The sequence below is a fragment of the Malaya genurostris genome, chromosome 2 (assembly GCF_030247185.1).
Source record: "Malaya genurostris strain Urasoe2022 chromosome 2, Malgen_1.1, whole genome shotgun sequence".
Lineage (NCBI taxonomy): Eukaryota > Metazoa > Arthropoda > Insecta > Diptera > Culicidae > Malaya > Malaya genurostris.
Window position 1 is genome coordinate 302,657,231 of NC_080571.1, and position 26,691 is coordinate 302,683,921.

General features: G+C 36.4%; 1 protein-coding gene across 1 annotated transcript in view; it reads left to right on the top strand.

The window, feature by feature from the left end:
- The first annotated feature begins 585 nt into the window (after positions 1-585).
- LOC131430854 (uncharacterized) overlaps positions 586-26,691 on the top strand; it is a 38,959-nt gene continuing 12,853 nt past the window's right edge. The window contains exon 1 of the mRNA XM_058596085.1: positions 586-1,236. Coding sequence (XP_058452068.1) covers positions 1,182-1,236 — 55 coding nt within the window. The 5' untranslated portion in view covers positions 586-1,181. The remainder of the gene's footprint in view (positions 1,237-26,691) is intronic.

Here is a 26,691-nt window from a genome sequence, read left to right on the forward strand (position 1 = left end):
GCCTTAACTATTTTGAAGCCAACTTCCTTCAACCACCCAACTGTTTTATAAAATGTGCAGGAAAACTCATCAAACTGTGAAAGTTTTGAGGTGGAGTGCCCAAGTGTTCATCTAATTGAAAACTGTTAGGAACCCACTGTTTCCTGAAACAGTAAATTCGCATTCTTTACTCTGTTTCCATTCAACTGTCCATCATAATTTATTCTTGTGCCCATCAACACACGTAAAGTGATTCTTGTTTGATATAGACAAATCCATTCGCCGATTCAAACTAATGCAGAATCCGTTTTTTATTTATTTTTTGTTATTCATAATATATTAACAAGCCCAATAATATAATTGGCCATTATTAAAATTCGATCAATTTGCTGATTTTACTATGTACCCAGATCTGACGGAAAGCGAAAACATTCCAAACAAAATTCAGCACTGGTTCTCTCTCGCTCACACGAAAGCCACCGGTACCTGAAATTATACCTGAAAGCTTCCCCGTTTCCCGTCCATCACTTGGAATCACATGCGTTTCTTACACATCTTCCATAAAACAACCGAGATCTACGCAGAAAACCTCAGTGCATGATTGACCGATCCACAGCTCAGAACGTTTTCCACCAAACAAGCCGGCCGTTGATACTCGATCAGCCTGAGATTCGCGATCGCGCCTTCCCAGCTTCCCTTCGGCTAAGTAAGCGGACCAGACGTAAGAAGTAAAATCAGAAAAAGCAGATCTTCGTTGAAGTGATTCGTAATTCTGCTCCCTTGCCTGTCCCTTCCGTGCCTAATTTCGCGAGCCCAAGTCAAACCAACACGCCCTGCAGGCACTGCCTTAAGTACATACAAGTTCTGCTACTGACCAGGACTGAGTCATTCGTGTGCTTGCCTTCGCCACCTTGACGGGCTTGGTACCGCGAACGATCAACACAGACCTGCCTGCCTGCCTGCCGGAGCCACGAGAGATCATTTAAAGGCAGCTGCAATCAGTGCTCGATCAATCATTGAGCCGTGAACGTGACATTGAACGGATCGGTCGATATCTCAGCGAGGTACTAGCACAAGTGACCCCACACAAGACCCGTAAACATTGCACCAACAGCAGGAAGTAGTTAGTGTGTGTTTGAAGAAATTTCAGCGAAGAAAAAAAACAGCCTCTAATCAGTCACTCAGTCACATAGCAAAGCAAAATGAAGTGCCTAATTTTCGTAGTTGTGGTCATTGCCTTGATGGTCGAGAATAGCGGTAAGTGCGAATTACGTCCCCCGGCTTGCCGGAGGCCAATTGTCCGCGGTTTGATCACGTGAAAGTGAAGCTCAACGGTTGATGGGAGAGAGTTCGCTAGTTGGCCCGAAAAAAACTGTATGATGAGAAGAGTGAGTGGTTGTTCGTGTGCCCAGTTACTCGCAAAAAACTCAAGATAGAGTGCCGATTCTGTTAATCTCGAGACCGCACAAATTAGCGCTTTGAAGAGTATGTTTATTAATTGACGGTCGTAACGGGGTAAAATGAGTAAAAATACACCACTTATCCTACTTTTTGCGATTGAGCGGATTCCGCGATGCTCGTTTCATTTTCCTGGGACAATCTGCGGTTTGCATGTTGCGATTACTCTCTCCCTTACCCAACACCTCTCCCAACAACCTGAACTGAACACGTGCATTCGCAAGCCGCGCCATCGGTCTCTTCATACATGACATTGCTGCTCCGCGTCTCTTCTATCCTGCGGTCGTATGTACATAGCTCTTTTTTTCTCTGTTCTATCATTTTCTTGCATGCAACAATCAACTGAACTAAATCATTATATTCGGAACAGTTAACATGTGGTTAAATTATTGAGCGAATCATAAAACAAGCATTTGTACAGATTACTAATGATAAGTGTTACAACCATGCAAGTAAACCGCGATACGGTAATGTTAGTGAATGTAAATAATTGAACCACATTTTCGAAACTGTTGCAGACATCACAATTTAATTTGCTCATACATAATGCATGGAATGATAGTGAAATTATTCATCCGTAGTTTGATAAAGTAAAAGAATAAGTGTTTGAACTTTCAATTTCCAACTATATAATGTGATGTTTATTACGGGAATAAATGCTGTCATCAACTAAAGTTTCATTGCGTTCATTGAACAATAAGATTAACGATGTCATTTATTTTCCATTAAGAACCACTTTTTTCGTAGCTATTATTATACCATTGGTAATACTGTTTCCCATTACGTTGTTCGGTTAAAAATGGGTAGTGCGTTCGACTGCGACTCTCGAAGCTGTTCCGTTTGTTAGTTTTAAAACTTTTTTCTATTCACGATCGATTTATATCAAGTTTCATTTTATCATACAAACGAAATAATAAGTGTCAGATTAATGATATTACAATGTTGGTCATACGAAGTAACCGAAATACGTAACAACTGGAGCAGTTATTCTTGGTTCGTTCAAGACACATAATGTAGATTTTCAGACTGGCACAAAATTATTCCAAAATCAGTGTTCGAAAATGTACAAGAATTAACAATATGTTCGAAAATGTACAAGAATTTACAATATGTTCGAAATAAGGTGTTCACTTGTGCCATCCACTGAACTATTCGCGTTGATATTACGAAACGTTTCACCTCAGTTCTATGGAACGATAGCAAAGTTTTCTTACAAAAATCACAGCAATATTCCAACTACAACTACTGTTACAATTACCATACGTAGTGCCATGTCGGTCAACTCCACCAACATAAAAGTTTTGCGTGATTATGCTCACTCAATATTTTACGCAGTGTAGGGTAGAGTTTTCTAATATGCCCTCCTTAAGAAAACATTGAAACATTTCTAAATTCACTGATATATTTTTCTCGAGAATGCAGGTATTTCTTTGCAATATGCCTGAAGAACATCATTTTCAATTATGGCCCCTGAAATGTCGATATAGAAGAAAAGCAGATAAAGAAGATATTTTTTGCATCAGAAATCAATTGCATAATCAATTAATAACAATTGGAAACCGACACTTTTTATCTTCCCAGCGCTACATTTTATTTTAATAACCCACAGAAAAAAATTATGAATTTTGCAGGTGACAGAATTCTACAAACGGTACAATTCACAACTACTTAATTTTTCTAATGATGCAATATTCCACTCGCACAGAATTTTACACGCTGCGAATGTAATTTGCATTCGGCTACCAAGTGCCGCTGTATGGATTTATATGTATCAATTATTCAATGAACAGATATGAGCTCTGTGGTTCAGTCGAGTAACCGATGTGCTTGTGATCTAATGTTGCTTGGTTCAAGTCGCGCTGCTGCTAACGATCTATTGTTTTTTATTTCGTTCGTTTTCAAGCCATGTAATTTTCAAATCACACAATTTTACATGTTCTTTAGTTAAAATTTGTGTGAAATACGACGCTTTATTTATGTGCATCTTGTATGATGTGAAATAACTCGAAGCATACTGTTGAACATTGGGACATAATGTACGTAGAGTGACTGTTATGAGAAAACTCATATATCGAAGAAATGGCTTTGTTTCTCTGGATTTTTATACTGTAAATAGAGCCATTAGCGCTGCTAAAAGTTAATTACTAAGTAGCAACCGACCATTAGACGTTTTACACGGTTTAAATGCTTGTTTAGTCGAAGCAAAACCTTACTTCGAAAAGCTGCCTAATGATATTTTCAGTTTTTTCATATTTTTCACCAATCGACAACTGCCAAACTTGCATAACGGAAAGATATTACGGAAAGATAGTGTTTGTAATAAAACTTTTGTTTAGGAAAGTCTTGAATATTTAAAAAAGGAATGGAGGCATTTTGACCAGCATGGGCGCTTAATAATACTTTCCCCAATATGTGAATCTGAACAACTAAATTATGCGTTCCATATTTTACCATTTAACTTAAATGAACTGCTTGAAAAGTTATGTTTGAACTATTTTAGATCTCTTCTCTCATTCGCTCTTTCGCACTGTTGTCAAGAAATCAAGGGGTGTTCATTGCGTGATATTAAAATTAAGTAAATTACATCCAACACTAAGATGAATTAACACTGACGCAATAGGTATATTGACATAAAATAAAAACCTTTATAATAAAAAAAACGTACTTTGAAATCTCTTGCAAGCAACCTCACTAGTGGTTTTTCTTCACCGTAGCATCCAATTACTATTAGGTTAACATGGCTTATTATTATGTTTTATTCAGAAGCGTGTAGAAATTCGCTTTAGAAAAATTGACATGACGTAAATCAAAGCATGCCGTGTTTTTTTGGAGCGATGAGTTGATATAACATCAATTAACGTATAAATGTTAAATGTGTCTGCTTTGATGTCAAATTCAGTTAAATTACCTTTAAGATTACTGGCATGACATATTTTTACTTTGAATTCTTGATGAAAAAGTTATAAACTTTTTTACGTAATAATTGTGGGTTCGTAAATCGAATGATGACATAAGACAATTTTTTTAAGTCGCTTCAATATTCAAAATGGCGACTTCCTGTTTATTGGTATTCATTCCAAACCCTCACAATTTTTGTATTTTCGAAAAGGGGTTTAAAGAGTTATTATCGGAAACGATACTAGAAATTGTTTAGTCGTTTCAAAATCCAATATGGTGTCTTCCGGTACATCGATATTATCCAAAGACCATAACAAAATGGGTATTTTCGAAACGGGTCTAATGAGAAAATATCGAAAAACGAAAAGTCATTTAAAAATTCAAGATGGCGACTTCCGACGGTTTTGTTGAGTAGACTTCCGACGGATTTAATGAGTAGGTGTCACAAAACGGCATTTTAAAATCCAAGATGGTGTCTTTCGATTCATCGATAGTTCTCGTAACCAATAACAAAATGGACATTTTCGGAAATGGTTTACTGAATAGTTGTTGGTAAACGTTGTTTAAAGATTAATGGATTCCGCTCGTTTTCACAATATCAGAACATTCAAATTTAGTTTCACGAGTAAACGCTAAAAAGAATGTTTAAAGTTATTTCAAATCAACGTTAGCAACTTTCGATTTATCAGTTTTTACACACTTGAGATATTACAGTAAATGAAGAGAAGGGGAAAAAAGATAAAAATTGGCTACAGGCCAATTCTGTTTCATTTGTGAATTCTTATTCTTCTTATTCGCTTTAACAAACAAGCACTCGTGAATGTCGCACATTAACTATTCATCAAATACCCATATTGTAAAGATTTGTAACAAATATCGATGTACCGAAAGGCACCCCTTGAATTTAAAAATAACCTCCAACACCGCGTTCCTACATCTACTCAACAAACCCATTCCGAAAATACCACATAATGATACTTGGTACCGAATATCGATAAGCCGGGAGTCGCCATCTTGAATTTTGAAGTGACTTCAAACAAACCTTTCCGGAGTTTTTGCTCGAGTCTGTTCTCAGAACATATGAATATGAATACGTTGTCAGAGCATGTTATGCGAAAACCTCTTCTTGAAAAGTCGGTTCGCAAAAGAAGTTTGTTTTGAATTTACAACTTGAAAAAAGCATGCGTTATTTGGGATTTACTTCGTAAAAAGATTTACATATATAGAGGTAACACAAAAAAAGTTTACGTAAACGGAGGTTTGAATGTATTAGAACACGACACTACTCGAGATCAAAAGCAATAATTTTGCCCACACGGATAAAAATCCATTGCCGGTACCATGAATAAAAATCATGAAATCATGAAACATGTCATTCAGGCCTTATTATTTATGATTTCATGAGCGAAATGATTGATATCATAAACAATAACTCATTTCCCATGAAAATTTTCATGATATCGATCATTTTGCTCATGAAATTTCATGGGAAGACATGTTTCATGATTTCATGATGTTGTATCTATGGTACCAGCAATGGATTTTTATCCGTGCATACTAATCATTCTCCTGTGAGTATTGTTAATTTTTGTTCCTTCTGACGTATCAGTCGCCATGAGCTTTGATTGAAGAACGTTACGGATTCGAGTGAAAAATGACTTTTTTTTTACCTTCACCTAAAACAACTTCTTAAATGGCACTCGAACATTATTTCAGATATGCTTCTTTCAACATCTCTCAGTTGCAACTAATATGGCACTCAATTTCCAACCATTAGAAAGAATTCCGATGTATAACCACCTAATGCTGCATCTGGCATGGGTTCTCATTCGATGTTAAAATCATCGCTTTCGAAATATTGGAATCATTTCACGGTTTGTTGATCTATTAATTCATTCATCTCCATAATTTGACAGAATGGTTAGTCTCCTACGGCCTTTTCGTCTCATTGAAGAATAGATAACACGCTTCCCACAAACAGCACATTTAGGCTCAAAACATGCTATGATTTTTCTCGGAAAGATATGCGACAGAAATTCACACACGAGTAATTCCAAAAATAAACCGGAGAAAGGTGAAACAATCAGGATCGACTTTCAAGTGAAACTTTTGTACATGTCTTCAGTTTCACAAACCATTAACTTTTCACGGATAGAGAGTGCTATTCGATTCAGGGCTAATTAAGAAAACAGGTTTCCCTCAAATCTTAACCAGAAACGAAAAAATAGAACAAGTTACGTTTTTTCAGTTACAAAGATTAAAAGAAATACTGTTCGAAATAATCTTGTGATTCTACATCTTATAAGATGCATATAAATGGAGCGTCGTATTTCACACAAATTTATATTCCAAAACATGTGAAATTGTTTGATTTGAATATTACATGGCTTGAAATCGAAGGAAATAAAAAACAAAAGATCGATAGCAACAGCGCGCGACTTGAACCGAGAAACATTAGATCACAAAACACGTTAATTGATCGACTGAGCCACAGAAACACATATCTGCTTCAAGAATAAATGATACATATAAACCCATACAGAGGCACTTGGTAGTCGAGTGCAGATTACACTCTGAGCCTGTAAAATTCTGTTCCAATGGAATATTGCATCATTTGACAAGTTAAGTAGTTATGAATTGTATCGTTTGTAGAATTATGCCACCTGTCAAATTCATTATTTTTTTCAGTGAAGTGCATATGTGTGCAGTGTAGAGTCGAATTGGTCGTTCCGACTTTGCAAAGCAAATGGTTTGCTATGCTAAAGACAAGTGCAAATTTCATCCAAATTGGAGTATACAAGATCTGATGACTTGCTACCAATTTCTGAAATTGTTGGAAGTTTGTGCACAGACCTTCAAACTTTCAATATGACACATGAGATCTGAAATTCCTGTTCGAAATCTGCTGGTGGCGCTATCTTTTGAAAACTTTTTCTAGATCCAATAAAAATTGTCCACATGTTTTGACTATACAAAAATTATAATCAATCAATATAATCCTACTGACTTTAAGTCATTCTGGCCAGGACTTGAACATGCGACAACACGCTCATAATGTTGGTTTTTCTGTAACTGGAATCATTGAACGAGATATAATCAATCGTTACAAACATCGAGTCAACCGCACAGAAAATTATACGCCGACAAAGAAAAAACAAAGTTTCGCTCACTCACCATCTAATTATCTATTATCATCCAGAAAAACAATGATTAGCATAGCAAAACAACTCTTAATTGATTCGTAAAATATTGAACACGATAGGTGCAAATTATCCACTTTGAGTTCACTCAAACAGCTTGGTGAGTCAGCAACTATAATAGGAAAGAACCGTTTGCAAAACTATTTTAATGTACACATTCATTTTTTTGTTGTTATTTTCCTTACCTCGGGTTTCCAGCGACACTCGTTCTGAGCGCACTACAAACACAATTTTACGGCTATGAAACTCTGAAAAGCTGTTTATTACGGTTATTTTCAAACCAATCAAAATTAGCATACTTGCCAGACATTTAATTATCTTTGTTTGCCTTTTCCCGATCACAATTCTTAACAAATCGACTCGCAAATTATGCCATGCACTCACTCAATGCACCGAAAATTATTATAACATATTCAACCCAAATTCTTCGTCGAGATGGCGACTTTGCAAGTAACGGTTCTATAAGTTTCAGCACCCCAAAAAAAACTGCTGATACTCGGAGTGGAATTCCAGCACCAATTCGAAAGGCACGCCGGCACAGATTAAACTTCCCCAGATAACTGAAACTTGTGTTAGCTACGCCATGCAGAAAAAAAAATCAAACAAAATAATTAAAGACAGGCATGTTGCTTGTAACCGCAAAGAGTGCCAGAGGAATAGTTGTTTTCGCATCTTTCAGGCTACTATATGTTCCACAAGCCCGCATGCGAGTACTACTATGGAACAGCAGCTCGAATCAACACGCTTGTTCTGTGCTTTATTTTTTTTTGGGTTTTGGTGGTTATTGCCCCTCAGTGTTGGATCCATATTGGTAAAAGTTTTCCTTGTGTTGCTATACTTGTGCTGGAGTTTCAGATGACATTTCTCCGCAAAACTACAAGCAATTTTATTTCAAAAGCTCAAAGATGCCAAACACGTACAGAAGGAAGCTTTTTTTTTGACTAAGAGAACATCTCCACAAAAAAAAGATCACTGACGTTCGGAAATTGATTTACTTTGAAATAGTTGGAAGTAGAACTTCAATAAGTTAAAAAGGAAAGCACACATGAAATCGTAATGAGTATCAAATCATCACTTAGATGATTTCTTATGTGTATTTTTCCAATCAAATACATGCCAATAAGGCAATCAACATTATTATTCTTCATTACCGGTTCATTTATGCATGCTACTACATGCTAAAGGAAATGAAATAATGACTAGCATTGATGTAAGTTGCCTGTTTGCAGCATGCTGATATGTATGTTTACGATCTCGTATGAAGAATTATAATGTTCTAGGTAATGAAATGGAAAGCTCGTAATTAAAAGCACTTTGCATAAATGATTCTAAACTGGAGACCAGCCTACTTGGACATGCAGCCAAACTGCATTTAATTATCCTATGCGTCATGGCGAGGATGTCATCGAACGACCAGTTACATCATACAATTATTCAATCCGGTTTATCGTAATGGACGAGTGTATTTTACTTGTAGGACAGAGTATTAATTTATTCAACCAATGAAAACACGTTACTGTCACGATGCAGATATTCCACTACTGCACTAGAATAACCAAGAACTTCGGATGTTTCTCTTCGAAAAATTCTTTCCTGGTTCTATGTATTTGTCAAGCAATCTGAACTATATTGAACTGACAAAAACATCATTCAATGGAGTAAAACAAGAGCATGTGACAATCATTCGTTCATAAGCAAATAACTGCGAACAGTGAATAAAATTAATAAACCACAGCTCAATGTTTTATCTAGCACTCACCACTTACCCTAGCGAAACATTCAAACAATTGATAGCGAAATATTCTGACACCGACAACCGTTGTACCGTGGGTTATCTTTCGTTGGTCCGCTGTGCTTTCGACTCTCCACAACCTCGATTCCGCAAATCCTTTTCATCTTCCAATGTCGGTCAAATATTTAAACCTCCACACGGGCTGACCTCGCAGTCAAGCACACACGGAGGTTTCGGAGGCGAAAACAAAAAACAGCTGCTGACACGATGAAAATATAACTGAAAAGTGGGGAAAAAATCCTATCGCCCATTAGGCCAACGGCGGCCTGGAGCAGATCGCCCATTGAGCACGGAATGTTATATATGTGTACAGCTTATAAATCAGGAGCAGTTACGGTAGATGGACTTTCTTTTTTCGATGGAAAAAAGGTTCAAAAAACACACACCCGACGGTACACCGTTACCCATTGGGAGATGAATTAATCCAAGAACAAAAAAATTTATAGCCGATTAAAGTATTTATAAATTATTCACGTCGGGTTAAAGTTTGGTTGCGCTTGGTTTGAACTATAATGCCACCTGGCTCTTAACTTTTGGTCTTTCTCCAATAGAAGATGACTTGAAGATACAAAGAGTTTAGAGATTCTTTCACATAACCATGGATTCAAGTTTGCTAGAGTTTCGACCAATAATGTTTCAAGATGGAATAATGATTTTTCAGACACTCGCAAGCATGTGTCAAAATCAGGCCCGTGCGCAGGAATCATCCATGGGGGGGGGGGGGGGTTTCAAGGGGAGAGGGGGGTGTCCAAAAGGCGAAAAGGCGCCTCATCCACTTCAAATTATGTCAGTTTATAAACTGATAAAAAAATTGATAAAAAATATGAATTTGTCAAGTTATTTGCACTTTAATATAATAAGAACTCCATTGTTCAAGAAACTTAATTTAAAAAAAAATCTTCATGGGGGGGGGTTAAAACCCCCAAAACCCCCCCCCTGCGCACGGGCCTGGTCAAAATGATTAATTTGACGTAAGGGGTTTACGTAAAATATTTCTAATAATATTCCAAGTTGCTGTAATACGTAAAGGTAGATCACTAGAGCCGTAATAAAAATTCAAATCGTCTACTTGAGCTTGGGACAAAACTTAGCTTAGTTAATCGCCCGTGAGTTTCCCGTAACTGATCGTAATACATGATATTTGAGAGCATGTAACGTCCAATCTAAAATAACTAAAAACTTGAAATGATCAATCAATAGAGGTTCATGCGAGAAAATAACAACACTTGTTGCTTCTAGTGGAGCTACCGAGGAATCATTTTCACCACTACGAGTTTCACAGGAACAAATTGGTGTTAGTAGGGCGTGAAAATAATCCGAATACTTTGTTTTGCACTGGTAAATTTTAACGAAATATATATTACATTTTTAAACATAGTTTTTTCATTTGTCTTTCAATATCTAGGCAACCGACTACCGATTGGGTTATTTCTTATAACGTTCTTTTAATTATAAACCCAAAACAGTATCGTAAAATACGAGACTCACTCAGAATAGGGTAAGGGCTCTCTATTTCATCTCAGCTCCAATTTACATCTCATTCCTTCACCTCATAACTTTAATCATATCTTTAAACGTACCTGAACAAAACTGTGGAACGTTTTAAAACATTTATTTTAGGTTTTGCCACACTTTCCAATTGAAAAAAATCGTTAAAAAACCTTCAACGAATGCTTTTTTCATTTAAAATAAACTCACTTTTTGATTTAGGAACCACTTTCGTCTGAAGTTTTACAATTCATCATGTTTCTGAATATTTACTAATCACTATTTCACATAATTACACAACTATTCAATGTTGGATGACTTTATAGTTAGTAATGTTCACTTTCACTGTTTTATAGTTAGTTCGTTCCACTTTCAATGATTAAAGACTTCTAAAATTACCTGATAAGCAAAAAAAGCAATGAAAAATATGAGATGAAAATTTGCACTTAATTCACTTGATTGCGCTTTGTTTTCATCTCTCGGGTAATTTTTCAAAAGGGCGTATAAGCTAGTGACAGTTTCTTTTTAATCACTCTCTCTTTCGATTATTGTGATGTGATTAAAAAGATTTTCTTTGATATCACTATTCTGTTTGAAAATCGAAAGTTTCGGGTATCATTTCATGCAAAGGTTTGAGTGATAAACGTGGAAACCGCTTGGTAATGAGTAGTAGAAAAAGGAAACAAAGAGAAACTGTCACTTGCTTATACGCGCTTTTGAAAAATCATAGATTTTTATATATTAATAAAACTGATAAACGGATTTTAATATTACCAAATAGAGCGTGTCAAATAACCATTGTGGCAAATCTAGTAGCACTGGTTTCTTTCCGCTATAATACTGTTAAATGTGTGTGTTTCATCGGCTGTGCACAGAGATGCAAGATATTTTCATAGAAAATATATATCTGCTCCATCTGTTTTCACTAATAAAATGAATTAAATTCAAATTCAAATTAAATTCAAATTGGTTTTAAATTTTAATATAAATGTTTATCAGTGTTCATCATCAAACATTTGCACAAAAGATTTCCATTTTAACATGTGATTTGTTCGTTGATTAATAAACTTTTAAAGAAGTACTGTAATCAAATACTAATAGATACTCAGAGAGAAAAGTCTTACGTTTTACTTCTTACTTTTTATGAACCTCTATATTAAATTTAGAAAATCTGTAATCTGATTTACCGAACGCGAACGCAAAAATCTATACAATACAGACAAATCTGTATGAATGGCATCTCTGGTTCAACATTTTGTTTTTAGATGGGCTAATGCCTAAATAGTAACAATTCTTTTTTTGTTTTTTTTTTTTTTAATTCTCCAAATTAACTGCAGAGTAAAATTTTAAATTTGAAACGAAAGGTAATGAAAACGATCTAAAATAATTTTAAACGTCGAAATAATTCCAAACTGTTTTTTTTTACATCGTATATTGTGTCATAGTTGGCATTAGGCCCTTTTTAAGGAAAATTCTGACATTTTGAACCTGAGAGTGTAATAGTGCAATATTTTGGTTTTGATTACTGTCGTCATTGTTAATTTATGGGATGAATAAAGGACCAACGATAGAATGAATACAAAACCTTTGAGATGAAATTAGGAGCACAGTAGTGAACATATCAGAAGTGATTTTAGCTGATTTTTTAATTATTATTTTATTTCCAAAGAATGTGAATCAGTTCCCAATGTGGAGCAAAGCGAATTAAGCAGAAATATGAAAAAATCGTTGTGATTTTGGTGGCTAAATCAGGGTTTTAAGGTAACGTCCTTACAAATGAGATGAAATAGGGAGCCCTTGCCCTATATGAATCGAATCCACTTGTTGTTCGCTTTATCGAACCGCTCCATATTTTAACATATAAAGACTACTGATTGTAGTTCCTTACACAAGTTATGCAATAAACATTCGAAATAACACCAAAAAAGTTTGCAACTAAATATAAACTCATTAGAGTTACACCCATGATTCTAGTGAACCATTTCAAATGAAAGCATTGCTGATGAATCAACGTAATAAAAATGGTGACGCAAATGAACTGAGCTCACCTAGAATTTATGAAATTGAAAGAAATATATATAGAAAATTCAATTCAAATAAGAGGTAAATTATTCCCACACATTGACGTTGAATTGCATACATTTAAATCAAGGTTGTGTGAGATTCTTGAGCCTTTGAATTTTTCGACATAGCTCCGAAAGTAAATTTCATATTCTCACTAATGAGTGCGAAAACCGAATAGGGACAACGTACTATGGAAAACCCATTTAAGGAATTTTCAAGGTCAGAATCGAATCATAACTTTAATTTTTACACACAAACGTTTCTTGAATACCTTCCTTCGTAATAGCTAGACATGAAAATTATGTGCAAAATATGTTATATTCAATCAGCCATGAAGTAGAAAACAGTTGATAGACAGACAAATGGGTTTTATACATTTTAAACATTTTAAAGTTTATGCAGTATAAAAAATTGAATGGAAACAAACTGAACATTGATAGGCGAAAAAAGTTATAAAAAAGCCCTGGATATACATTCTCAGCGTAAAATACGGTATGGAATGCATGAAGTTTTCAAAATGTTGACTTATTTTGAAAGCTTTAATAGCCCACCCTTTCCAGAAAAGTAGACTTTGATCAAAGTTGCTACAGACTAGAGTGACTATAATCAGTTTGACCAGTTTTGTCGGCTGCTCGGCCATCCATGGAAGTTGACCATCAATGTCAACTTCCCTCTCTGAGCAGCCTAGATAGCCGTGTAGTGTCGGTAGCGGTTTCCCAACTGGCTAAGAATAACGCTACGGTCCACCTGTACCGGTGGTATAAGTCCACCAAACAGGTAAGCCGTGTGGCATTCGGCGGAATTATTTTTTTACCAAGAATTGATCCACTGGTTTCCTGTTCCATGTCGTAAAAGGCCACAAAAATAGGAACTCCTAAGCCAAGGTGTATTTCCGTGCCGATGGCTGAATGGCTACAGGAGGTTAAACAATGCAGTCGTGAACGGAATATCTTGGGGTGTTCCCTTACTGTGTTAAGCGAAGCTCTGGCACAGTGGACGACTTCTTTCTTCGCAACTCGTGGGATTTAAATGATAATAACATTTAAAAAAATCCTTACATGGTTCGCTATAGGCGATTATAAGCCAATATATTTGGTTTCTTGTAGTTGTTGTACGGTTGGTGCTGGAGGTGGAATGTTCGTTACTCTAATTTATAATGGTTAGAGTGGCACAAATCAATCTTCAGCATAAACGTACAGCAACTATGAATCTATCCAGACTTCTTCAAGAAGGTAAAGCTTCTATAGCTTTGGTTCAAGAACCACATTTCCAAAAGGGAAACTTCTACGTTGGAAAATTGTTAAACCCAGTCTTTGTTGCCTTCAACAAGATCGGTATGACAAATCCACGTGAAATGCCTCGAGCATGCATACTTGCAAATAGTGCACTCGATGTTTCTCTCATATCGGAGCTCACAACTCGGGATATTTGTGCTGTCACAGTTAGTATGACTATTGATGGCATAGACAGGAAATATGTCTATTGTTCGGCATATTTACCGCATAACCAACCTTCGCCAAGCGATGACTTCAAAAAGGTTGTATCATACTGCTGCAAGAGTGATATACCGCTTGTAATCGGCAGTGACATAAATGCTCACCATATCATTTGGGGCAGCACAGATATAAATTCGAGAGGCTCTGATATGATGGAATTCGTGAGCAGTACAAACCTGCACATAGTCAATGCAGGAAACCGCCCAACTTTTGCGAGATCTGGAAGAGAGGAGGTTTTGGACGTAACTCTCTGCTCTGATAGAATTGCGCATGAGTTGGTGAATTGGCTCGTCTCCGATGAGCTCGAACCTTCGTTGTCTGATCATAAGTACATATTCTTTGATCATTCAAACGTTAAATTTGATATTGTCACATATCGTAATCCCAAATCTACAAACTGGGACCTCTATGAAGAGGGCTTGGCGACTAGATTTTACGGGTACCAACCAACAATTGAAACCCCAATTGATTTGGAAAATGTTGTCGACGAGACAAATTCACTCATAGTTGCAGCATATGAAGAGGCTTGTCCACTTCGGATTGTGCGAGCTACTAGAGGAACTCCTTGGTGGAATGCTGAACTTGCTAGACTAAGGAAACTATGCAGAAGAGCTTGGAACCACCGACGCAGAGATGGGTCGGAGGCATTCGTGTTGGCTCGAAGGGCTTACAAAAATGCTCTTCGATCGTCTGAGCGAAGTGGTTGGAAAAGCCTCTGCACAAATGTCTCTAGTCTCAACGAGGCTAGCAGATTAAATAAGTTACTTTCGAAGTCTAAGGACTTTAATGTCAGTTTCTTAAGAACTTCAGATGGTGAACACTTGTCTGATGAAAGTGATGTACTTCACTGCCTTTTTAACACTCACTTTCCAGGATGTATGGATCCATCACCGACAGCTCTTCCCGAGACTTTTTCAGGTAGTTACGATTCTTGGGCCCTTGCTCGAAGCGTTGTGACGATTGAATCGGTCAAATGGGCAGTTGAGAGTTTTGCTCCGTACAAATCTCCTGGAAAGGATGGAGTTTTCCCAGTGTTACTGCAGAAAGGGTATGAACATTTCAAACATGTTTTGAAGAAAATACTTACTTTTAGTCTTGCGACTGGATATATTCCAAGAGCCTGGCAGGAAATAATTGTCAAATTTATTCCCAAAGGCGGTCGCGACACTTATGAGGAAGCGAAGAGTTTCAGGCCTATCAGTCTTAGCTCATTTCTTCTTAAAACAGTGGAACGCATAGTCGATCACTATATCAGGAATGTTAGTCTGGGCGTGCAACCGCTACATGGAATGCAACATGCTTACCAGCGTGGAAAGTCCACTACAACCCTGTTACATGATGTTGTGTACAACATTGAAAAAGCTTTTTCACAAAAGCAATCTTGCTTGGGAGTTTTCCTAGATATTGAAGGTGCCTTTGATAACGTGTCTTTCAATTCAATTCTGGAAGCAGCCCGTGGTCATGGCATACCTTCAAGTATCACAAATTGGATACACGCAATGCTTAGCAATCGACTTCTTTGTTCATCGCTTCGGCAAGCAGAGATTAGAAAGCTGAGTGTCTGTGGGTGTCCTCAAGGTGGTGTACTATCCCCACTTTTATGGAACCTAGTCGCTGATGGTTTGTTAAGGAAACTTAATAACCTTGGATTTCCGACTTATGGTTTTGCCGACGATTATCATATATTGATGACCGGTATAAGCATTAACACTCTCTTTGATTTAATGCAGCAAGCCCTGCGATCTGTTGAACAATGGTGTTGTCAGGTTGGATTGTCTGTAAATCCGGGCAAAACATCAATGGTGCTTTTCACTCATCGTAGGATAATCACAGGAGCTCGTCCGTTACAGTTCTTCGGTTCAGAGGTCACTGTGGTCGATCAAGTTAAATACGTCGGGGTTATTCTTGACTCAAAACTGAATTGGTCTGCTCACATTGACTTCAGGATTAAGAGAGCTTGTATGGCTTTCGGCCAATGCAGACGAGCTTTTGGAAAATCATGGGGACTCAAACCCAGATATATTCATTGGATCTACACAACTATTGTTAGACCAATTTTAGCATATGGTTGTCTTGTATGGTGGCAGAAAGGAGAAGTCGCGACAGTTCAGTCAAAGCTAAATCATCTCCAAAGGATGGTCCTAATGGCGATGACAGGAGCATTCACGACAACTCCTACTGCTGCTCTAGAGGCGCTACTGTGCATTAAACCACTACATGTGTTCCTAAAACAAGAAGCATTATCTTGTGCATACCGTCTTAAGGTTACAGGGCTTTGGAACAGTAACCCATTAGATTATGCTACCAGCCACACTCGCTTGTGGTCTCAAATGGTTACATGGGATGAGTATTTACTCGCTCCTAGTGACCTAACTCTCACATGCAGTTTTCCTTTCAAAACATTCCATGTGAGCTATCCTCTTCGTGAGGAATGGTTGTCTGGTTGTCTGGAACGACAACTTGATGAAAACATAGTTTGTTATACGGACGGTTCTCTGTTGAATGGTCGTGCTGGTGCTGGTGTCTACTGTCGTGAAATGAGGCTGGAGCAGTCTCATTCACTTGGTAGATACTGTACTGTGTTCCAAGCAGAAATCTACGCGATTCTGTGTGGAGTACAATCGGCACTTCAGCAGAGGATCTGTGGTAAACGAATTTATTTTTGTTCCGACAGTCAGGCAGCCTTAAAAGCACTCAGTTCGAATGACTCACGGTCGAATCTAGTGATCGCATGTCGAACTCAATTTGAAGACCTCAGCATTTCAAATGCTGTTTACTTCTTATGGGTACCCGGCCATTCTGGTATTACTGGAAATGAATGGGCTGATGAGTTGGCTAGAGCTGGTGCAACGAATGATTTCGTTGGTCCTGAACCAGCTTTACCACTTTCAACTAGTTGGATAAAGCACAAGATTCGTTCTTGGGCTGCATCCAAACATGCCAGCTACTGGCGCAGCTTGCAAACTTGCGCTCAGACAAAAGCATTTCTACCAGATTTAAATCTGAAAATGTCAAAGTGTCTACTGCATTTCTCCAAGCAACATTGCAGTATTCTGGTCAGAGCTCTGACTGGACATTGCAAACTCAATTATCACATTGCTACTATTCAACGTGCTGAGTATTATTCGTGTGATTTGTGTGAATGCGATTATGGTACTTCATATCATCTGATATGTAACTGTCCCGCATTGACGCAGCTACGTATCCGGGTTTTTGGTTCTCCATACATGGTTGAGTCTGTGTATGCGGAGCTAAAATTGAAGGATATTCTCTCGTTTCTCACCCAATGTGGTAAGGAGCTATAGGCAGAAGGGTTCATCGTTCTTCCTGGAGTGAATGAATCCCTTCTGCATTCACCTTAAATAGGGTTTAGCAGATTGTTTGGCATTCTTTAGGGGGTGCCGAATTTACTTCTGCTCGTACATACTGCGAATCGTTCTGCATTCTTCCGGGAGTTCAGAATGGTGTCGCTTTTGTAAGATCTCTAAATCCTCTCGTGGGTTGGAGGTTTTATTAACAGCAGACTGTTCGGGACCTCGTAGAGGTTCAGAATTTACTTCTGCTTCCACTAAATGTGATCCTCAGCAGATTGTTCGGCATCCCTTAGGGGTGCAGAATTTACTTCTGCTTTTATGTGTTTTTGTGTCGTCAATTTTTCCCATCCTCCTAGTCCAACCCTTACCATTTCCTTTCAATCCTTCCCTCATATATATCGGGAAAATGATGCTAAAAACAAATTGATGGCAAGGCACAAATCTCCAAATATCAAGGGGAACGTGCCATTTGAGCCAATTTGTTCTGATTCCTGATTCCTGATTGATCAAAGTTGCTACAGACTAGAGTGACTATAATCAGAGTGGCGACAGCTGTTCGTTTGGAATGACAGCTACCAGTTCCAAACGAGTAAACGACCTGTCAATTCAATGTAAAGCTAATGGAATGTTTTTAATTGTTGCCAGCATTACGGATGAGATGTCGTCACTCTGGTTATAGGCACTCTACTACAGACTATTTCCATTTATATCGGACTGGCGAATGTGTTCACGAGATCTCGTGAAAAACAGCCGCCTTCGTTTTACCCTTTCTAAATTGCGGATTTTATATGTGTTTTAATGATGTCTTGTTGATGATTTCTTCATTGATAATGATGAACACACAAGTTCACTCTGTAATAGATATGTGCCATATTGACACTGTACCTTTTTACAATCCAAAGAGAATTATTCTGTTGTGATGGTTTACTTTTAGAGGAGACAATCCGCTGTGGTTTATAATTAATGGCCTGACATAAGTGTCACAGTGTGATGCGGAAGCGGTTTCATTTTTTTTCTAAATTAAAGCAAGCAGTTATGCACAGCAGCTTCATACACTTTATATACTCGAAACTAGTTTTGCCCGACGCTTAATCTAAGTGCGAAAGGAAGGTGCATTCAAACTTCAACTCCTTTTATAAGCAACTTCATGAAATTTTCATACTCCGCCGAGATTTTCGCCTATCTTGCACGCTTGTAGAAACTCTTAGACAATCCAGAAAAAAAATCCATCAAATTCAGAGGTTGCAATCCATACTTGCTTGTGTTTTTGATGATTCTAATTGACTATTTCCATTCAGATTTTTTTTACTAAATTTAGCAACAATACTTATGCTTTGTTTCGATTCCGTTGAGCTTTCTCATGAGAATGCAAAAATTTTATTATTATGTGGATTCAGAAAAATTCCATCAAATTAAAAATCCACGATCCACAAATGCTCGAATCCTCATAGTTCCGGACAGGAGCCCAGAATATTTTTTCGGAGGGGGATTCAGAACATGATGATTAATTTTCATACGCATGGAAATATGTACATAATTACTTGAAAGTCGTTTGTTGGAAATTAATAATTTTATAAATGACTTAAAAATTTCGAATTTCGCAATAAATCATATACGCAGTTGGCAGAATTTTCTCAGATTTTAATTAAACTTTCTGAACATGTAGACTTTGTTCTTAAAATGTCACATTGCATACTACGTTTTACAAAAAAAAAAATACAGGCTGTCTTTTAAAAATGGCTAAACTAAAAAAATCTTATAGTTGACGAAAAATGACAAAGCCTACGAAAAACTTTTAAACTAGTGATTTTTACAACATCAGTCAAATTTTTCAATAAAAATATTGAAAAACTTCCCTATCGAATTGACTTTAAAAAATTAAAAACAAATTTCAAAACTATTTTTTTATGATAAAAAAAAATTGCTGAAAGTCATAATCATCCAAAAATACAATGAATCTCAAATTGAGAGGATATTTCACAGAATACTCGTTGCCCGATATTTAGAAAAAGTATTTGTAATGAACAAAAAAAAGTTTTAGATAAAAACACTTCTTTTCAAATTTTAAATTTTTAAAACAATTTTTTTTTCAGTGTAGGACACGATCAGGATTTTTTCCAGTATTTTTTTAGAAAAAATTGAAGTATTTTGTGAAAATCACTTTTTCGAAGGGCATCATTTTCGACAATAACTTTTTTAAAAAAATTATTAAAAATGTTTAGCCTTTTCAAAAGACAGTCTAGATCAATTTTGGAAAAAAGTGCAAAGTGACTTTTTTCGACAACAAATAGAGTTGGCGCAAAAATCATGTTTATAGAGAAGAGTTTTCATAACTTAATGATAAATTTCGGGAAAAGTTTGAACCCCTATTTCAACCAAAGAAGACATTTGATATCAAAGAAGACAGAAATTTCCAATTCCAAATAGTTGATATGATATCAACTCATCACTCCCAAGAATACGGTATGCTTCGACTTTTTTTGAGAGTTTAGCCTAGCGAAACACACAAAGAACATCCTAATTGAATAGAATAAACCGAGCATGTTCAGCTGTGCTTAAGCGCTAAGTAAATTAATTACTAATTATATCCTCACGACATCCTACCCGCCAGAGAGCAGTACTCATATCGCATCATATCGAGAGATTAGAATTTTTTCCACATTTCTGGTGACGCTCTCCATGTTAGAGCATTTCATTTCTGGGGTCATTATGGTAGTGAAATTTCTAATATTTCCCTAGAAAAAAGAAGTATTTTTGAAAAGAAAATTCGTGTTGTGAAAATGTTTCGTACTTCCGTCATCAATAATTATTTTATTAAATTGTATTTTAGAATAAACAAACAAAACCATCACAGAAAAAAATTATGAATTTTACAGGTGACATAATTCTACAAACGATAGAATTCATAACTACTTAACTTCTCAAATGACGCAATATTCCATTCGTACAGAAATTTACTGGTTCCGAGTGTAATTTGCACTCGGTTAGCAAGTGAGACTGTATAAATTTATATGCACGATTTACCAGCTAAGCAGATATGTGCTTCTGTGACTCAGTCGACTAACTGGTGTGCTTCATGATCTAATGTTTTTCGGTTCAAGTCGCGATGTTGCTGTTTATCTTTTGATTTTTATTCCATTCGTTTTGAAGCCATGTAATTTTCAAATCACACAATTTCACATGTTCTTGAATATAAATTTGTGTGAAATATGACGCTCCATTTAAAGCCAGAGAGCTTCTTCTCCTTACATACTTTGTAGGAAACTGTTGATTTCCCTGACTGCGATAAATCGTTCACCACCGGGTACCATGTGCAAAGTCAATTCGTTTTCTTTTATTACCAGCTTAATTTATGCAGCTCGTGGTTGACAAAACAAAATTACGGTTGACCCTGGCAGAGAATCGATAACGAGTCTTTTTACTTCGCCCACTCCGAGAAACGTCTACAGAGTTTTATCCTTATAAATGACCCACTTAAGAAAGTCTTGTCTATCAGCATGTTAAAATTAAGTAAATTTATCGTCTAGTTGGTAATGATTTATTTTTTGTTTATTATGAAAGGGAATATTAGTATTCCTAACGGAACTGAGTGGAAGGTCAAGTGATTCATTGTTTGCTTAAATGCTTTGCATTTTATCACTCAATCGCATTTAAAGTCTTTCAGGTACGGTACAATTGTTTATCGATAATAACTGATTACACACATCACCTTGTAACAGATTTTCATTACTCAATTACTGCAGGAAATTTCTGTTGTTTCCCGGACCTGTTTATCAGAAACGGATTGTTTTACCGGTGCTGCCCAGGCCGGTAAACTCTATCAAAACCGGTTTTCCGTTTGTTGTTCATTATCCACAGTCAACCGGTGCGGTTTATATCCATGGTAATGTACACAGAAGATAGACGTGCAATTTCCCTAGAACAACAACAATCAATTGAAACACATGGCTAAGCGCACGCGTTTGTACCCATTGGCAGTGGAATGACGGAAATAATTAAATTTATTCAAATTCTTTTCAAACGTTGAATACCCAAACCGCACTCAACAAGAACTGGCCTGCGCCCATTTATTATTCCAAGCATGGTCCCGCAATTTGATTGCGGAGTAGAAATGAAAATTATTCCAGTCGATTTGCGCGGTGTGAACCAGAACAGGTTCAGCAAGTATTTGGTGTGTCATAATCGTGTCGTGCATTGGTGCAACTATTGTCTAGAAACCAGCGAAATTCAGTTTTTTCAATCAACCGACATCATGCTTATAGACATTAGATCAGTGAGAAATCTTTTATCCAAAATTGATTTACCTAGCTATCCCATTAGCAAGTGATTAACAAGCTAGAATCATTTCCCCTTCTGAACAAATTCAAGCAGAAATGATGAATTGAAGACTGAAGTGCAGTTGTCCAGAAGCAGAAGCTGCCCACTTAAGAAGCAATCTGTGCATCCCGCTGATTAAGTGTTTCGATATCCGCTCGAGAAACCAGTTCCGAGCAAACGGGATGGCAGCGAGCAGCTATCGCAAGACCCCGACCGGACGGGTTTGGACGGTGCGGTAAATTCTGTACCGAAGGAAGCGGGCGATTCATCGCCATGAAAAGTAGCTTGCTCGCAACGGCTGATTTCGGAAGAATAGGCTATCCGATTGGTGCGAAAGATGAGCGGTAATGCAATTACACGGGCCGCTAAGCACTTTTATTGTTATTTTTTGGCGCTGATGATTTAGGCTTTTTATTGCCGAGTTCATGCACAGCTTTTTTAGTATGGTTTATACAAAAAAAATGTTTTGCCATTGTTTGTGGTTAATTGGCGCTCTCTGAATAATTGAGATCTGGTTTGCGAAAAAATTGATCATCAATTTCGATGATAGGTTTGAGTTTTATTCCTAACTGTTTTTCTAAACTAACTAAATGTCCCACCGAAAACGAATTTAAACAATTTTCCTCTTCTAACGTGTGTTGATTCATATTTCTCTAAGCAATCTAAACAGTTTAATTTATGAACAGAAATGACAGCAGCTTATCAAACTTGGTACACACAATATTAAATTTGCTTTGGCGCTTTATTCAACAGCATCATGTGGAGGCTCCCCTTATGATTGAAACAGAGAGCCGGCAATCCTTTTAACCTCTCGACTTAAGCTCTTTACTTGCTATAAACTGTATTGAGTGTATGTACAGCCATTTACCTTTCACATACCCGATGAACTTTCGCTTTCAATCACATTTGCTTGTAAAATTTCGATGCAATTGTTTCAAGACTGCCGCCGGGAAATGGAATGGAAAAAACAATAAATTTGATTACATACATCACTGAAGGCAATAAACTTTCGGTGTTTAATCTCAATATCAGCGGAAAAAAATGAGCGGAAATGAGCGTCAATATTTACATGATTACCGGTCGGATGGTTGAACTGGGTAAAAATTTTCTCGGAAACAAGTTATTTGTTAGATTCGCTTATTATGTGCAGAGTTTGATAAGTGTTTAGGAATGTAGCAAAGTTCACGGGATCAGTTTATCCTTAGAAGCTAATCTACAAATGTAGCTAATCTACTTATAGTTGCTACGAAACTCTTGAACAAGTTAGGCATCAACGAGCAGTTAAAAAAAAACTTTTTAACGACATTCATCCTCTCATGACTTCATTACCACGACTATCGCTAGATAGAGTTCGAATATCTCAAGTGCAAGACAGCTCAGAAATCGTCATCAAACAGAAAATTTAACTTCCCAAAACACCAGTGCACAGAAACAGAATTTTTTAATTAATAAGCAATTGTAAAATAAAAAGGCGAATGAGTAATGTTAAAGACATAATTGGATAACGTGAATACGAATAAAACTGATATGTTTCCGTTCGTTCACATTAGTTTATTGATGTGCGACCTTCCTACTTCACTTCCTGAATTGTAACGGTGCACCAATACTAAAATAGAAAACAGTTTCTTAAATTATTCATATACTGGTACTTAAAAGGACCGATTAATTAATCACTGAATTAAGCTGGAGCAGTTAATAGAATTATTTTAATAGTTCCACTTTTTCAGTAGAATTAGATACTAACGGTATTAGAATAGAACGGTAGAACCTAATGGTACATAACAGTGAAAGTGTTCGATTAATTAATATTGAATGCATTTTCTTCGAATGCGGAGAAAAATATGCAGCTAGTTCTTCGAAATAAGTTTACTGGTTCTAATAAAAACTACTTCAAGGTTTCACGATTTTATGGAGTTTGCCTTGAATGTGCATTTCGGGACCAAGATTCTGAACCCGGATACTAAACTGAACACTGCACCTGGTTTCTGAGACACAATTCTGGACATGCGACTGACTATTGAACCTGGAACTAAATTCTGGATCCGGATTCTAGACTTTCTCAGAGGGAAAATTTCAAAATATCACCCCATAGTAAAGTAAGACGTGTTCGCGTCAAAAGTTAAACCGGTCAGGATCATTTCACGGAAAACCATTTAGCTAAAATCTTATCAGTCGGAGTAGCCTTTTTTGTCAAGAGTCATTTTGCCGAACGGGGTTATCGCTGAATGATATATTAGGGGAAGATGTTCGGTTGCCGGCACCCCACCGTAACTTTTGACAGAAAGCAGATAGCGTCATTCCGACAAATTTCATGTGTGTGTATAATAGCAGCACGTTCTTTTCGTGCCGAATACCAAAGCAAACAGACGCTTGTACTTTTTGTTGCGCTTACAACACATTTTAATTGCGTGAAAATCAACACAAAAGTTTTTTATGACTTTTTTATAGTATCATAAATTGAAAAGCATCAATCATGAGTGGATTGAATATTTATGAGGTTAAATCGATCTATTTCGTGATTTTGCTATCAAAATTTTCGCCAGTAAAGTTTTTATTTTCGTCATTTTCAAAATGTCTACCGATTTCGATTACCGACACCCTATTTTTTTCGACAAATCGCGAAAAATTGTCAGTGGTATGCAGAGATGCCAAGTCTGCAAATTTGTCTGTAAATTACCAAATTTCTTAGTTAACATGTAAACCTTTTTTTGTCTAAAGACTTTTTACAGGCTTTTGAAACTTCGATTGTTTGCAGACAATCGTCAGAAATCACATACTTTTGAAATTTTGAGCGATCTTTTCGTTTTTGCTAGCTAAAATTATTGTATTACCTGGCATCTCTGGTTATATGCAACACGTGGACAACTAGACGGCTTCAATACATCCGTCATATAAGTGAAAACTTTGATTCTTTGGTTCTGTTAGCCTTGGCGACTTCAAACAAATCGTCCAAGTCAAGGAAAATGAACTTTAATGCATTGATTAATGTCATTAAACGTTGCTTAGTGGATAAGAAACCAATAAATTTGACTGCAGCAATCCCGCGATGCCGGTGGAAGACCGCCCTAATCAACACCAAAGACGCCACCATACAAATTATTGGCCAAGAGAGCCAAGGCGAAGTCACCATCAGACTTTTGTGCAAAACGCCTCCGAAAAGAATAAATTCTGTTTTTTCTTTGAATAATGGCAGTTTTTACTTATATTTTTCCATTTTTAGCGAAATTTCTTGGGATGCCGGTAACCGAACACCTTTATAAAATGGCCAAAATTTATCACTTTACAAAATAAACAATAAAGTTTTTTCAATCGATTGAATTAACTTGGTTTCGTATTCAGTTGTAAGCTAGGGACATTAGCTTTCCCTTGATGTATATATGTCCGTATAATGTGTACTTAGTTTGAAGTTATAAGCTTAAAAGAAAAGGGTACCGGTAACCGAACAATCTCCCCTACTATTGAAATATATTTCAAATTACAAGTAATCAAACTTTCAGTCCTGCTTTATCGACCTGAGTTGAAAAAATTGAAATTATTCTCTCTGTCAATGTTAAAAAATAAAAATTCAAATCATAAAAAAAATTATATATATTTATATATATATATATATATATATATATATATATATATATATATATATATATATATATATATATATATATATATATATATATATATATATATATATATATATATATATATATTATATATATATATTTATATATATATGTATATATATATATATATATATATATATATATATATATATATATATATATATATATATATATATATATATATATATATATATATATATATATATATATATATATATATATATATATATATATATATATATATATATATATATATAACTCAGTTCAGAAAGCAAATTAATTGAACAGAACCTCCGCATTTGTTCGACGACTTTACACGGCCGCTACGTAGTCCAATTCTCAGTCTCTTCCATATGACATCATCCAGCAAGAAAAAATCTATTATTATCAAATTTCATCAAGGAATCATGAGTACTGAGGTCTTTTTGCCTTTCTCATATAGAAAAGTTATACAATCACTGTGGTCAGGTTCCGTAATTACAGTGTTATAAGTGTGAAAATTACAATCTCAAACTATTTTCTCACTTTACTCAAAGACGGCGTATCCGATTTTTACTATGTTAAGTTCAAATGACAGGTTATAGCTTCAAACACTACCTCAGAATTCCGTCCGCATCCGACTTCCGGTTCCGGAATAATAGGGTAAAGGGTGTTAAAAATTTAATGCCGTCACTTAAAGCGGCGAAACAAAAAACTTTTTAAAAATCTAAACTGTGATTAAAATTATTCCAATTGACATTCATTGTTAGTATGTTAGACGGCCAAACAAACCAATTTCGGCTATCCTGATTCCCGAAGGCACCGGAAATAGTGGTCAAATACTCCAATATGGAACTCACCCGCTTTTCTCAGAGATGGTTCGACCGATTTTCACTGATTTAGATTCAAATGAAAGGTCTTCTGATTCCTTATCAAGTTCCTGAATTTCATTTGGATCCCACTTCCGGTTCCAGAACTACCGGGCGAAGAGTGTTAAAAAGTTTTATTTTGTCATTTGAAGCGACGAAGCAAAAGGAAGGTAAAATTCTACTAACTTGCCCATATTTATAGCTGGACCTACGAACCAAC